The sequence below is a fragment of the Erpetoichthys calabaricus genome, chromosome 2, assembly GCF_900747795.2.
Source record: "Erpetoichthys calabaricus chromosome 2, fErpCal1.3, whole genome shotgun sequence".
NCBI lineage: Eukaryota > Metazoa > Chordata > Cladistia > Polypteriformes > Polypteridae > Erpetoichthys > Erpetoichthys calabaricus.
This window is the reverse complement of record NC_041395.2, coordinates 348,914,182-348,928,935: the sequence shown is the minus strand read 5'-3', so window position 1 is coordinate 348,928,935 and position 14,754 is coordinate 348,914,182. Positions and strand designations below refer to the sequence as shown.

Here is a 14,754-nt window from a genome sequence, read left to right as displayed (position 1 = left end):
AAACTTATCAAGAATCGCAGGTTTATTGAGGTTAGTCATGACTGCCTTCTCCAGGATTTTACTTAAGAAAGGCAGGTTAGTAATATGTCTAAAATTTTCAAGAGCAGAGTCGTCGAAGTTATTTTTCTTGAGCAGGGGTTTAACTACAGCAGTCTTAAGACAGTCTGGGAAGACCCCCATATCTAATGACGAGTTTAGTGTGTCAAGAATACTATCAATTAGCTCGCCTGATACTTCTTTGAAAAAACATGTTGGTATTGGGTCAAGGACACAGGTGGGGGGTCTCAGGTGAGAAATTATTTTATCTAAATCAGGTAAATCTATCCTGGTGAAAGAATTGAATTTGTTTCTAATGGAGTACCAGAGTTTAAGAGGATCAGGATTGGGGAGATGTACTATATTATTTCTAATATCATTAAAAAACACAGCAAAAGCCTCACAAGTTTCACGCCACGCCACATTGATGCAGTCTTTCATGCCAAAGGAGCCTCGACCAAGTATTGAGTGCCTACATTAGGGGTGTCGAACTCCAGGCCTGGAGGGCCGCAGTGGCTGCAGGTTTTCATTCTAACCCTTTTCCTAACCAGTGACCAGTTTTCACTGCTAATTAACATTTTCCCCATCACTTTAATAGCCCTGTTAGAAGAGTTCAGCCTTCTGAATTGATTCCTTTCTTCATTAAATGACAGCCAAGCAGAAATGAGATGTGAAACGAGCTAACAGATGACCAGCTAAACTGGGGCTTCAAACTCCAACCAGTTTCACTCCAATCACTTTCTCAATGAGAAGCCAATTCTTGCTGTTAATTAAGCCCGTTATTTAATTCCATGGCTTGTTGGTGCTCTCATTCTGCCACAGCACACATTTTGGAAACTGTTGTTTTTCTGTTCTTTCTTAGAGCACCAATGTCAAAATGTTTTGGTGACCTGAGAGATCAACCTTAACAAGACCATCTACTCTCTTTCATTTCAGATATTGTGTGATGGGCACAGGGGAGCTGGTCATGTGGTGGCTTGTTTTGTGTCTCATTATTGTTTGGCTGCTAATTAAAGAAAAAGAAACTATGGGGCCTGAGTCAAGTTAATTAAAAGAAGTAATCAGCAGCAAACACTGGTCACTAATTAAGAAGATGGTAGGAATGAAAACCAGCAGCCACTGCAGCCCTCGAGGCCTGGAGTTCGACACCCCTGGCCTACATGGACAGATTTGACAGTAGGCCAACATTTCTGTATTGAAAATCTTTTTTTTTTATTGGTCTTATGTAATATTCTAACTTCTTGAGATACTGAATTTTGGGTTTTCATTACCTGCAGCCCATAATCCACAAAATTAAAAGCAGTAAACGCTTGAAATATATCACTCTGTGTGTAATGAATCTATGGAATATGAGTTTCTCTTTTTGAACTGAATTACTGAAATAAATGCACTTTTCGATGATATTGTATAATTTATTGAGATGCACCTGTACTGCCCCTCCTTTTGAGTCCCCCGGGGATCTACCACTGCTGCCTTTCTTTTATTTGATGTGGTGTCAGCCCAGTGAAGCGCCTTGTAACGGCGCCATATTAAGTCAAGCTGGCGTCCCACCTTACACACGGAGTCACCTCGGTCCTCTAATGCGTGACGCAGGCTGAGCGTGTGAATGGCTGAACGGAAGTCAGTGTCCCATTATGAACCTGATGTGCCCAAGCTGTAGTTCTGAGGACGTCTGTAATATTTGTACTTTTTCTGTTTGCACAGCTGTGCTGAGTTTTTGTATTCTTTGCGTGTGCACATTTGCTCGTGCAGTGCAGGCCTAATAATTGTGGATTCAGCCAAGCAGCCTGCCTCGGCGCAGCAGCCATGAACTCGGGAGGTTTAGCTTTGGTTTATTGACTCTGTGATTTGTGGCGTTTGGAAGTCCAGTTGGCAGTGCTCTGCACTTCAAGCAGGTTGTGGTTTACCTCTGTCTGCCATCTAATCACCCAGCAAGTTGTTTTCACTTCAGGCCCCTGCTCTGTGTATGTGGGGGTCTCTCCATGCTCACCTCCATCTCTTGCCCTCTTGCAGGTTCATGCCCAAACCTAATCATGAGTAGAAATGAACAGCCCGAGCAGAAGCCGGTGGTCAAGGCGGCCACCCCCCAGCTGTCTATCCGGAGTCACCGGCCCCTCTGCCTGTCTGTGTCATCGGACAGCAGCGGCCGCTTCAAAGCTCTGGAGTCTCAGGACTGGAAGGACAATCTGAAAGCTCAGGTAGTGTGCATTTCTTTCGTTTTTCTAAAGTTGTCTTCTCACTTTAACCAAAAATTCAAATCTTTTTCTTGACTCTCTCCCCAGTGTCCTTCTGAAAACCAAATGAAGTTTCAGTTTTTGTCTTTGTTTCTTTCTTCATCTGTGCACCGCTGTGTGGGAGTTGCAGGCTTACATCCACACAGCCGTGTTTTCATTTATAAGCACAGTTTTTCAACAAAACCCATTCCTGTCCGTGTTGGAGTTTTTGCATTGTTTACAAAAATATCTCTGTCCGTACTAAAATGGCCAAAACCACTTGTGAGGGTAGACCACCAGCTACCCTGGGCACGGGCACATCATATCACACTCTGTGACAGAAGGGACTGTGTGGTGGTACATTCAGAGCTCCTTGAAAATCCAACTCCCGTCTGCTTTGTGCACTTTGAAAACTATCAGGACTCTGACGGGGCGCATTCACAGAGCAGAGAAAAAAAATTCTTTAATTAGCCGTCATGAATTCTCCCGTGTCACGCTAACAGAATGGGCGACGGCCATCTTGTCACTTAATAAAAGCACCGCAAGCGTTTAGCTCCATGGTCATTTGTGAGAGTATTGATTATGAGCCGTCTACAGCAGTTGGAGTGCATCTTGAACCAGACATTCATAAAAATAACTTGAAACTGGGCTGGGTGGTCTTTAAGAGAGCGCACCATCGGAGTGAGTTTTTACTGAACATATTGACATAAGAAATGAAAAGGATGCAAAAGGGAAAGGCCGTTGGTCCAGATGACACACCTGTGGAAGCATGGAGGTGTTTAGGAGAGATGGCAGTGGAGTTTTTAACCAGATTGCTTAATGAAATCTTGGAAAGTGAGAGGATGCCAGAGGAGTGGAGAAGAAGTGTACTGGTGGGCCGATATTTAAGAATAAGGGGACGTGCAGGACTGCAGTAACTACAGGGGGATAAAACTGATGAGACACAGCATGAAGTTATGGAAAAGAGCAGTGGAAGTTGGGTTAAGAAGTGAGGTGATGATTAGTGAGCAGCAGGATGGTTTCATGCCAAGAAAGAGCACCACAGATGTGATGTTTGCTCTGAGGCTGTTGATGGAGAAGTTTAGAGAAGACCAGAAGGAGTTGCATTGTGTCTTTGTGGACCTGGAGAAAGCAAATGACAGGGTGACTGAGAGGAGCTGTGGTATTGTATGAGGAAGTCGGGAGTGGCAGAGAAGTATGTAAGAGTGGCACAGGATATGTACGAGGGGAGTGTGACCGTGGTGAGGTCTGTGGTAGGAGTGACGGAGCTGGGATTACATTAGGGATCAGCTCTGAGCCCTTCCTTATCTCCAATGGTGATGGACAGGCTGACAGACGAGATTAGACAGGAGTGGACTGTGATATTTGCTGATGACCTTGTGATCTGCAGGTGGAGGAGACCCTGGAGAGATGGAGATATGAGAGGAGAGGAATGAAGGTCAGTAGGACCACCAAGACAGAATACATGTGTGTGAATGAGAGGGAGGTCAGTGGAGTGGTGAGGATGAGGGAGTAGAGTTGGCGAAGGTGGATGAGTTTAAATACTTGGGATCATCAATACAGAGTAATGGGGATTGTGGAAGAGAAGTGAAGAGTGGAAAGCATGAAGACGAGTGTCAGGAGTAATCTGTGACAGACAGATATCAGCAAGAGTGACAGGGAAGGTCTACAGGACAGTAGTGAGACCAGCTGTGTTATATGGGCTGGAGACGGTGGCACAGGAGACAGAGCTGGAGGTGGCAGAGTTAAAGATGCTAAGATTTGCATCGTCTGTGACGAGGATGGACAGGATTAGAGATGAGGACATTAGAGGTTCAGCTCAGGTGGGATGTTTGGGAGACAAAGTCAGAGAGGTGAGATGGCGTTGGTTTGGACATGTGCAGAGGAGAGATACTGAGTATATTGGGAGAAGAATGCTAAGGATAGAGCTGCCAGGCAAGAGATAAAGAGGAAGGCCTAAGAGAAGGTTTATGGATGTGGTGAGAGAGGACATGCAGGTGATGGGTATGATAGAACAAGATACAGAGAACAGAAAGAGGTGGAAGAAGATGATGTGCTATGGTGACCCCTAACAGGAGCAGCTGAAAGAAGAAGAAGATTGACATAAGAAAAACGAGTGTGCTGAGGGTTCCTAATTGTTGAGAGCAGTACGTTTTCACTTGTTGTAATGCTAACTAAACGTTCCTTCAAGACCTTTTTCTCATCTTAAGGTTTCCAGGGCTCCTCTTGCTTTGTGGATTACTTCATTCTCATTTCTTGGTGAAGTTCTGTAAGACATTAATAATTCTTTCTAATTTAAAGGCCTTTTAAACCTTTGTTGTCTTGACCCAGTCATGGTTTGCTAGGAGGCACTTACTAGAAGTTGTGCCATTCTGATATCTCTAATGGTGACGGGTATTTAAATCCCATGCTGTGAGGTGAGACACAAAAATAACTGCACTGGGCTTGGGGCTTTCCTGGGAAAACCGTCTGGAGGTCGGCCGGAGGTAAATCCTGGAACACTATCCCCTCTATCCTACACTCCCTCCCAAAGTGCCGGCCGGCTAGGGGTATCCTGTGACTGGCCCAGTCGGTATTTGCACAACAATCGCTACATGTGTAGCCATGATAATGTCGGGTGAAAAAAATCAAACAGCAAGACGAGACGATGCTCCAGCGCACAATGCGTTTTCCATAAAGCAGTTTTTGACTGACTAAAACCTTCCTGTCCTCCCTCCATCATCCTCCCTATTCGCCCAGTTTAGCTCCCAGTGATTTTTTTTTTTTTTTTTGTACTTGTTCCCAAAAATCAAAAGTGACCTGAAGGGAAGACATTTTTCTTCAATGGATGAAGTGAAGACAGAAACGGCAAGCCTGTTGAAGAGCCTCAAGCGAGAAGACTTCCAGCTCTGTTTCAATCAACGGAATATGCGGCGTGGAGATCAGGAGGGGGGACTATAGAGAAGGTGACAATGTTTAGGAAGCTGAAATTCAGCAATAAATATTTTTGTGTGTCACCTCGTTTGTCTGGAGGAGTTTCCGAATTTTTTTACAAATGGAGATCTTTATTTTTGTTTGTTCTTGATTTTCGTGACTTGCGATTCTCGGTTCTTATTTTGGCGTCTCTCACGGCTTTCTGTTTTCTGTGCGCTCCCTTTGTGTTTTTCCCGTTCCCTTCCTGACGCTGGCAGTACAGCAGCTCACTTTTCTTCAGCATCGTCATTAAGGAATGGAAAATGAAATAAGCAGTAAGGCCATCAGTGACTGCTTAGTCATTGGTTACATGATATCATGTGACTGCTGGCAGGTTATTTCAGCCGAGACAGTCGAGTCTTATTAATCAAATATGTCTGTGAAGATTCTCAGTCATCCAGGTGAAATTATCTGGTAGTTGAGTCACGGCAACTGGACTTTGTTCTTGTCAGGTAGATCCGTTTCACTGCTCATCCAAGCATCATCTTCAGTCTGAGGAATGTTGTAAGAGACCACAGCTGTATCCTCCAGGTTAGTTTCGCTTCACACCTGCCCTGAATAGGCTCATTGAGTAAAACAAAGGAAGGGGAAGGCATGGGTAGATGTAACCGTCACACCTTTAACAGCCCCTCCTACCCCCATAAGGGTGGTCCACCTGGTGGAGGTGTGAATTGGGCCTGATATTCCTGGGGATGGATGAAAACGCAGCGTGATAAACTGAAGACAGATTATGCCTAAGGCCTCCACCTCTGTTGATTTGCACATGCAGAGCTTCCCTCAGCCCTCTCTCAAACCACTCGTCTTCTCTATCCAATATCTGGATGTTAATGTCCTCAGATGAGTGTCCTTTGTCCTTCAAATGGAGGTACACAGCTGATTCCAGCCCTGAGGTGTTACTCCTCCTGTGTAGCGGCTGTTTGGGCTCTCCAATGTACACTTCAGGGCACTCTTCACTGCATTGAACGGCATCACTTATTAAACAAAGTGATCTGAATTCTTTAAATGGAGGGCAGTAATCTAGTGCTGTTACGGCCTGTCAATGTAATTGTGTCGGTTGGTGCAGCATATCTCGATGTGTCGTGTTTCTACCATCTTTTTAGAGATCAACATGGCGGTGCCTAGTTCATCTGCAGGTCCTTCATGTAAAAGACTGCAGACTTCACCCGGGCAGCAATGCAGTACTAGGCTGGCGCTTGTAATGTACAGTACTGTACTGCAGAGCTCCCCACCAGTATGATTATTGAGGACCGATTATATCACGGGTGGAGGGCCGCAGTGGCTGCAGGTTTTCATTCTAACCATCATCTTCATTAGTGACCAGTTTTGCCTTAATTTTAATTAACGTGACTCAGGCCCCTTTGTTGTTTCTTTTTCCTTAATGAGCAGGTAAACAATAATGAGACACAAAATGAGCCGCTACATGACCAGTTCATCTGTGCCCATCACATAACATCTGAAAATAAAGAACAGTGGTGGTCTCAGTAAGGCTGATCTCTCAGGTCACAAAAACATTTTGACAGCGGTCTTAGAAAAAACAGAAAATCAACAGTCTTGGAAATGTCTGCCGCGGCAGAATGAGAGCAGCAACAGGCCATGGAATTAATAATAATAATAATAATTCTTTGCCTGTATATAACGCTGTTCTCACTACTCAAAGCGCTCAGCAATTGCAGGTTAAGGGCCCAACAGAGCAGAGTCCCTATTGGCATTTACGGGATTCGAACTGGCAACCTTCCGATTCCCAGTGCAGATCCCGAGCCTCAGAGCCTTACTAACGAGTTTAAATAACAGCAAGAATTGGCTTCTCGTTAAGAAAGTGATTGGAGTGAAATTGATTGGAGTTTGTCGTTGCAGTTTAGCTGGTCACCTGTCGGCTCGTTTCACGTCTCCTTTCTGTTTGGCTGCCATTTAATGAAGAAAAGACTCAATTGAGAGGACTGAATCCTTAAAAACAGGGAAAAGGAGTTAATTAGCAGTGAAAACTGATTAGGAAAAGAGTTAGAATGAAAAGCTGCAGCCGCTGCGGCCCCCCAGGACTGGCGTTGGACACCTGTGAACTAAGGGGTCTGAGTCACGTCAATTAAAATGAAGGCAAAACAAGTGGATCAGCAGCAAAAAAAACGGCTCACTGATTAAGAAGATGGTTAGAATGAAAACCTGCAGCCTGTGCGGCCCACCAGACCTGGAGTTGGACCCCCTAAGCGATCATATGCTTGATTCAGACAAACTGCACTCTCACCTGGTCTTGCGTTTTTTGCACCTTTGCCGATCTGATCTCTGATGTTGGATTCAAACTCCACTACTTTTGCTATCAAATGTTTCTTTGTCAACTGGAATTATTTTGTTTTGAGTTTGCATTTCTTTTTGCACTTTTTTTTTTTTTTACACAATACAGGATTAATATTCTAATGATAAAGTTTTTCATGTTTGCTTTTTGGTGTTTCTTAGATTTTTAACAGAGTGATCCAAAATATTATTTAGACCAGGGGTAGCCAATTATGATTTAAGGAGGTCCGGATAGAGAACATTTCCCCATGTACAGGTCCGCAGCATCATCATATTTAAGTTGCATTATAATTTTTACATTACAATTTATATATTTTGAAGTAGCATTGCCATTGTATCAACATCTGCACTGTGTGAAGTCAGTGACTCAAATCAAACGAATAAAGTTCAATGCTATTTCAACAATTTTTATTTTCAGTGCGACTCTGGAGGGCTACATACAATACAATAAGAAAAATGACAAAAGTAAAAGCAATGTAAATTTGATATTCAACTGAGAATTATAAATAATAAGTACTTTCATAATAATAATCATCATAATAATTAAAAACAAGTTTTAACGTTTCAACAAAAAAAAGACTTGGCCTCATATAAAAATAAAATCTATACGAGTTTTTAATAAGTGCACAACTCAACAGGCATAAGCAGTTTGCCAGTAAATGTGAACATCTTTAAGTAACTGACCGTATCTTCCCCTCGTATCCCACTGCCTACTTTCTCTTGTTCAGTGAGACCAGTGAGCTCTGGCTTGGTCTGCCAGGATTTTAAATCTGGGCTGGAATGGTGTCAGTGCCATCCTCATGCATGTGTGAAGATTGTCATCACTGAATGTTTTTTTGTGATGTCCCAAAATCCACGCATCTCTAAAGAGAAGACTCGTTGGCGAGTTGTTGGCCAGTAAATGAATGTGTTAAACTCCTAGTTGACCGATCATTAGTTGGCTTTAAGATCGCTTATTTACTGTATAGCCTAACTGGCAAATTTAGTGGGTAACTTTTCTCAAATGTAATTTTGTGCTTAGTTTCCCGCTTTTAACCACTGCCACCGTCTCAGAGCAGATGAGACACAGCGGTTTCGAGCTTCCTATGGGAAGTATGAACATAAAACGCCTCGGCCCATTCCAGATTAAAAGCCCGGTTTTCAGCGTCAAGCTTCCGCCGTTTAGCAAAAGCCATGGCACATTGACTATTTCGTCGCTTTTCTCTCTCTTGTCTTCTCACTCCTGTATATTTTTCTCTCCATGTCACTGCCGTTGCCACAAGAGTGCCAGCTGTTTTCACTCAGAGTGCCGGTTTTCTGCTCCTCTATTCAGTGAAGGCCCGCCCTACTCTGCCTGTGATTGGCTGACATTCTGGCCTTCACTTTGACCAATCTCAGTCTTCATACTTAAACCCAACCAACTCGAACCCACGAAGGCAACAATCAGATCACATAAGAGGTCCCTTTCACTGAGTAGCGGTGTAGAAACACTGTCAGGAAAGAGTCGCCGGTAAAAATGTCATCTCCGCCAAAACTAAATAAAACTCGATGAGATGTCTGGGTCCAGACCAGGACCGCGGTCCGCCTATTAGTGACCTGTGATTTAGACCAACAAGTTATTTATTAGATTAGCGATTATTTCTTTAATTAGTCAACTAATCGATAAAAAGAAATCGTCATGAGGTGTAGCCCTCCACTCCTTGCAGCTTTTCAGATCTTCTGCTCCCACACTTTCCCTTTTTCAGTTGTTACCCTCGGCTGCTTTGCCCACTTTTTTCAGGAGATATTGGACATGTCCGACCTCCAGGGTGCCCGTAATGTTGTTTGTGCCAGTCTTAACTTGGAGACTTTGGTGCCCTTTTATTTTTTTGGGATGTGCCCACACTAATCCCTTTGTCCTTTCTTCCTGCAGATGGAGCAGGTCCATAGTGCAGGGGCGGCAAGCAGCACCGGCTCACTGGAGCGAGCGTCACTCTTCTGTGCTGCAGCATCCAACATGTCCAGCCCCGCTCTGTCGAGTCCTGTGGAGCACCTCACCAAAAGCAAATCGTCCAGCCGATTCTCCTTGTTCTCTCCTCCTTGGAACAGCAGCTCAGAGTCCGACTCCAACCCTCCATCTCGATCTGGTTCCAAGAAACTGCGGAATTATGCAAAGAGAAGCCTGAGCAAAACCGAGGACGTGGCCGACGTGAAGCCGAGCCCACCCGAGGAGTTCCATCACTCGGAGCCGGTGATATCCAAGGTGACCGACTACATCTATGTGGGCAATCTCAACGCGGCCTACAGTGGGCGCACCCTCTGTCGAAACAACATTGACAGCATCATTGACATGAGCTGTTTGCCGGATGAGCAGAACGTTTGCATCATCCCCTGCACCTGCTCCCGGGACACCAAACACAGCTGGTCTCGCCTTAAGGTAGACATCGGTGACGCAGCCAATGAGGAGAGGATCTCTCTGAAGCAACGGGGCTTTGAGGATATCAACGAGTGCATCGACGCTTCCACCGAGAAGCGCAAGCGGGTTTTAATTCACTGCAGAGATGGCTACTCTTTGGCTCCCACCTGCATCATCCAGTACCTGATGGTGAAAAGGAACATGAGGCTTCTGGCGGCCTACGAGTTTGTCCGAGCCAGGTACCCCGTAAATATTAAAGAACGCCATCAGGATCTGCTAGTTAATCTGGAGAAGCTGCTGAGGCCAGACAGTAGTGTGGACCCAGAATGCTTCAAGCAGGCCATTTCTCGTAAGATGGCGTGGACATGATCGAGGAAGAATGCGATCGGTACGAAACTTGAAGTTTGCGTTACTGTGACAAGTTTTCATGCGCTAACGCACACTATATTGCATGTTCACCCTCGGCTCACTCCATCCCTTTTAGTATCCCCCCCAAAAGCTGGCAAGTGAAAAGATTCGACTTTTTGGCCTGGTCAGGTGCCAACCCCAAAAGGTTTGCATTTTAGGGCAGAGATGGGCAGCATGTGTGTGTAATTGTAGGCGTGTCATCTGATGGTGAGCCAATCGCAGGCCAAGACCTCCTCCAGTCGCCTCTGGTTAAGGTTCACATTTGGTGTCTGCACGTTTGTTCAGCTCATGTGGCACTGTTCACGTGTGCCCGGTGATGGACCCCGTGGAGAGAGGTACTCAACGGGGGGCCGGCCCAGCAAGGAGCACAGACACTCCTGAAGTTTGTTACAAATACGCAATAGTGTGCAAGGCAAGTGACAGAAGTAGAGAGCGGGTAAAGAAGACCCAAATAAACGTACAGCTTCATATGCAGGATAGATGCGTACGTCCTGTACACACACATACCCAACGTGTCGAGTCTCGAGACCCCTCACTTGTTACATGGTTTTCATTCTTTCCTTTGTGAAGCCTAAGGGGGTGCGTACGGCCGCCATACCCCGACACAGACGGACGCAGGAGGTAGAAGTGCAAGCACACGCTTTTATTTCTTCCCTCGTGGGAAACGCCTTCACCCGTTTCCCACCGGTACAACGCAATACTTCTTCTTCTTCTCTTTCTTTCTTTCCTCCTCCACTCCTCCTGCCAAGTTTCATCTCCCTCCTCCCGACTCCGGCTCTTGGAGTGGTGGCTGCTAGCTCCTATTATAAGACGCCCAGAGGTGCTCCAGGTGCTCATTAACTCCGTTCCGGCAGCACATCAGAGCTGCATTCAGGGGCTCGGCAGCAGCTCCAGCACCCCCTGGCAGTGCCCACAGAACCCAATGGGACTCCAGCTCCCATGGTGTCCTGCGGGAATCCTACACACTGCTGCCATCTAGTGCTCCCTCCCCCTGTCCTTCCAGCGTGGAGGCGTCCCAACCAGGCAAGCCCTAACCCCCATGAGTACGCCACACCTTGTTAACAGAATGACGAATTGAAAGCAGGATGTTAGAAATCCTCTCCTATTTATTAGATATAAAAACTGAAGTATCTCCTTGACTCAAGTATGCAGACCCTTCACTCAGGGCTCTGTTGAAGCCCCTTTGGTGACCATTGCAGCCGGGAGCCTTCTGGGGTCTGACGTGGCTCAGTCAGGGGATTTACTGACCTGCAGAATCTCTCAGGCTAACTGCCAGGTTGGATGGAGACCATCAATGGGCAGCCATGCTGAGGTCTCTCTGGAGATGTGTCTTTAGGCTCAAGTTGTCCCCTAAGCTACTCCTTTGTCACCTTTACTTTGTGTCCTGTTGGAAGTTGAACCTTCTGCCCCGACTGAGGGCCTGAGTGCTCTCTGCTGGTTTTCATTACGGATATCTCTGGACTTTGCTGCACTCAGCTTTCTCTCGACTCTGTCCAAGTCTCTTAGTCCCTGGCGCTGCCACCGCCGCGCTTCACCTTTGTAATGGCATCGCACAAGTGTTGAGTGGTGCCAGGTCTTCTTCAGACAAGCTGCTTACTTAGAGTTGAGGCCGCACAGTGCCATCTTGCTTTCATCACACCAGAGAGTCTCGTTCCTCACAATCTGAGACAACTCCAAGCTGGCTTTCAAACCTCTGAGGAGAGGTGTCTTTTGGGTTAGCCTGCCATAAAGCGCCGTTTGATGGAGGATGGAGTGTTGCAGTGCTGGGTGTCCTTCTGGAAGTTTCTCTCCTCTCCCCACAGGTTCTCCGGAGGTCACCCATCAGGTTCGTGGTCGTCGCTCTTGCTAAGCACCTTCTGTTTTGATTGCTCAGTTTGGCCAGTCAGCCAGCCCTAGGGGTCCAGGCTGCTGCCATATAAGAATCACGGAGGCCACTGTGCTCTTTGGGGACCTTCAGGGCTGCAGCCTTTCCCAGTCCCACCTCTGCGCTCTGCTTGCAGTCCCTTGGACCTTATGGCTTGGATTTGCTCACCTGTAGACGGGAGTGTGCCTCTCCTAATTGGGTCCCATCAATGGACTTGACCAGAGGTGGACTCCAAACATCTCCACCATGACTTAAAGAATGGGACGCACCTGAGCCACAGCTAAGGGTCTCAATGCCTGAGTGAACGGACGGCCTTTTTAATTTTTAGCAAGTGGTGCTTTGGTGTCCTCCCAAAGTCGTGCAGGTGAGTTGAATTGGCGTCGCTAAGTTGGCACTACCGTGTACGTTGGGAAGTCCTCACCAAAAAGTCGTTACTAAACAAATGAGTTTAGCAAGGCCAAGTAAATGCAATAAAGTCTATGGAGAGTATTTTTGCAAACGTGCGTAGTCGAAGACCACCAAGATAACCTCTTCAAGTGTTTTTTGATATTAAAATTGAGGTCACGACCCACATGGTCACACCGTCGACAACCCAACTAGCGTCATGACGACAAGGCCACAACACAAACAAACGGCAGACATGGGCATTGAACAATAAACTGATGTTAAAAAAACAGTGACACCCCCCCTGAGTGACCATTTAGAAGGGAGACAGTCGGTTAAATAGGACAGGGAGACCCCCAGCAGAACAGTGACGTGTGCCCTGGGGTCTCAGGCCGTCAGCTTTGACCCTGCTGAGTTGGTTCCCTTGGCACAGTGAGGTGCCATTGTCAATCAGCTGTTCGTGGCTGCCAGCCCTTTGTGTCTGTGTATGCAGCACCACCTTGTGTCCAACATCAGTAACGTCGCCTTCATCGAGAGCTGCATAACAGACCACCAGTTTAAATACATAAAAGGGGGTCTGATGGCTTAAATATCCGGGTGTGGATGTGACGGTGGTGTGTCCTCAGTCACTTTGTGCTCTTCACCACCGCACAGAGGGGGGCTTTTGACTCCCATTGCAGACCACTCTGATGTGGAGGTGGTGGGTTATGACCGATGTGGGGGGAAGTCATTTGCACTAAAGACGCCGTTGCTTTGCACAGCCTTGATCTGACTTGACCTTTCTGTACTTATGCTGCCAGTGTGATGTGGGGCAGGGTGGGGGGATATGACGACTGATTAGAGTGTTTCGACTGCCTCACCACACTACCTCACTGGACGAGACGTGAAGCCGAGGGTCTGTAAATGGGGGGGCAGTGGACCTCCTTCTGTTTGATGACTTTATTAAATATCGTGGTTAGAGAGTTGGGTGTTTGGCGTCGTGCGGTGCCCGCTGATGAGTGCCTTTGGTGTGCCTCTCGTGTCCTCCTTGTTATGATGTGCACGTGAGGTGCCCCTCCGGTGTGTGTGTGTGTGTGTGTGTGTGTGTGTGCGCACACGTGGGGTCTCTGTTTAATCCTAGGTGGGATCTGAGATGGATTGGGTCCATAAGAGTGTGTTTTAAACAGCGCAGTCCTTTCAGGTTCCCTAAACTGAATATTTGGTACGGATTGGTGTGTTTGTGTCGCCAGCCGTGTGCACAATAACCTCCGAGTTTCGTTACCGTGGTGATTTGTGCTGCACGTGTCACACTTAGGCCATCGTCACCTGAAGGTGCTCGCTCTGTGGGGCTGTACCCGACATCGACTTTCCCCACTAAAGTGTTTTTTTTAGTAATTTGTATTGATGCTGTTTGCTACACACTGCTCAAATAAATCTCGTTCCTTTGCTGTCTGCCCGTCTTGGGGTTGTGTCTTCTGCGCGCCTCGCCTCTCTTTGTCTCCTGGCAGTGGTCTCAGCAGGAAGGCCATTGAAATGCCAGGGCTCAGTGAAACTCCAGAACAGGACCCCACTGCAGAAACCAGACCCCCAAAAGGCCAGTGAGGCTTAGAAACCACAAAGTATGGCAGACCCCTCCCCAAACTGCACAGGCCACAATAGAAGCCAAAGCTAACATGACTCAGAAAAGGGAGAGGAGGACTTGTGCAACCCCTGGCCCAAAGCAGTCCATCTTTATAGTAACATTAGATAACAAACACTAAAGCCAAAGAGGACAGAAGAAGAAGTTCACTTAGAAATGCAAACAACTCCATAATGCAATCAAAGAGCGGTGGGAGTAGAAGGCAGAGGGGTACAAACCAGTCGTCCCTTTGCCGGCCCAGAATGAATAAAGGACACCCGGGGGGGGGGGGGGGGGCAAACATAGACAGAGGGGCTGGGAAATCACAAGAGGAGTCTAACTAGCGTGCGTCCGAGCCGAGGAGCACAACAAACTAAAACATTCAGAGAACACACAAGATTAGGGCGGGGGGCAGGGGGTCCTCGTCGACTAAAAACTCCTTTTTTTTTCTTCTAAGAATGAAGCACAAAAAGATTTTAGATGTCCAGAAAGTGACATGAAGTGAAGTCCACCCCACTGCTTGAAGTGCTGCGCGTAAGACACGTGACGAGGCCTCAGGCCGACGTAAAGAACCACAAAATGGCCGCTAAACAAGTGAAGCTTCAGCAGAGCACTGAGAGAGCAGGAGGGCGGAGTGGTG

General features: G+C 46.7%; 1 protein-coding gene across 1 annotated transcript in view; it reads left to right on the top strand.

The window, feature by feature from the left end:
* Positions 1-13,952, top strand: part of LOC114647408 (uncharacterized) — a 62,845-nt gene extending 48,893 nt beyond the window's left edge. The window contains exons 4-5 of the mRNA XM_051923500.1: positions 2,050-2,234; positions 9,379-13,952. Coding sequence (XP_051779460.1) covers positions 2,050-2,234; positions 9,379-10,230 — 1,037 coding nt within the window. The 3' untranslated portion in view covers positions 10,231-13,952. The remainder of the gene's footprint in view (positions 1-2,049; positions 2,235-9,378) is intronic.
* The last annotated feature ends 802 nt before the right edge of the window (positions 13,953-14,754 follow it).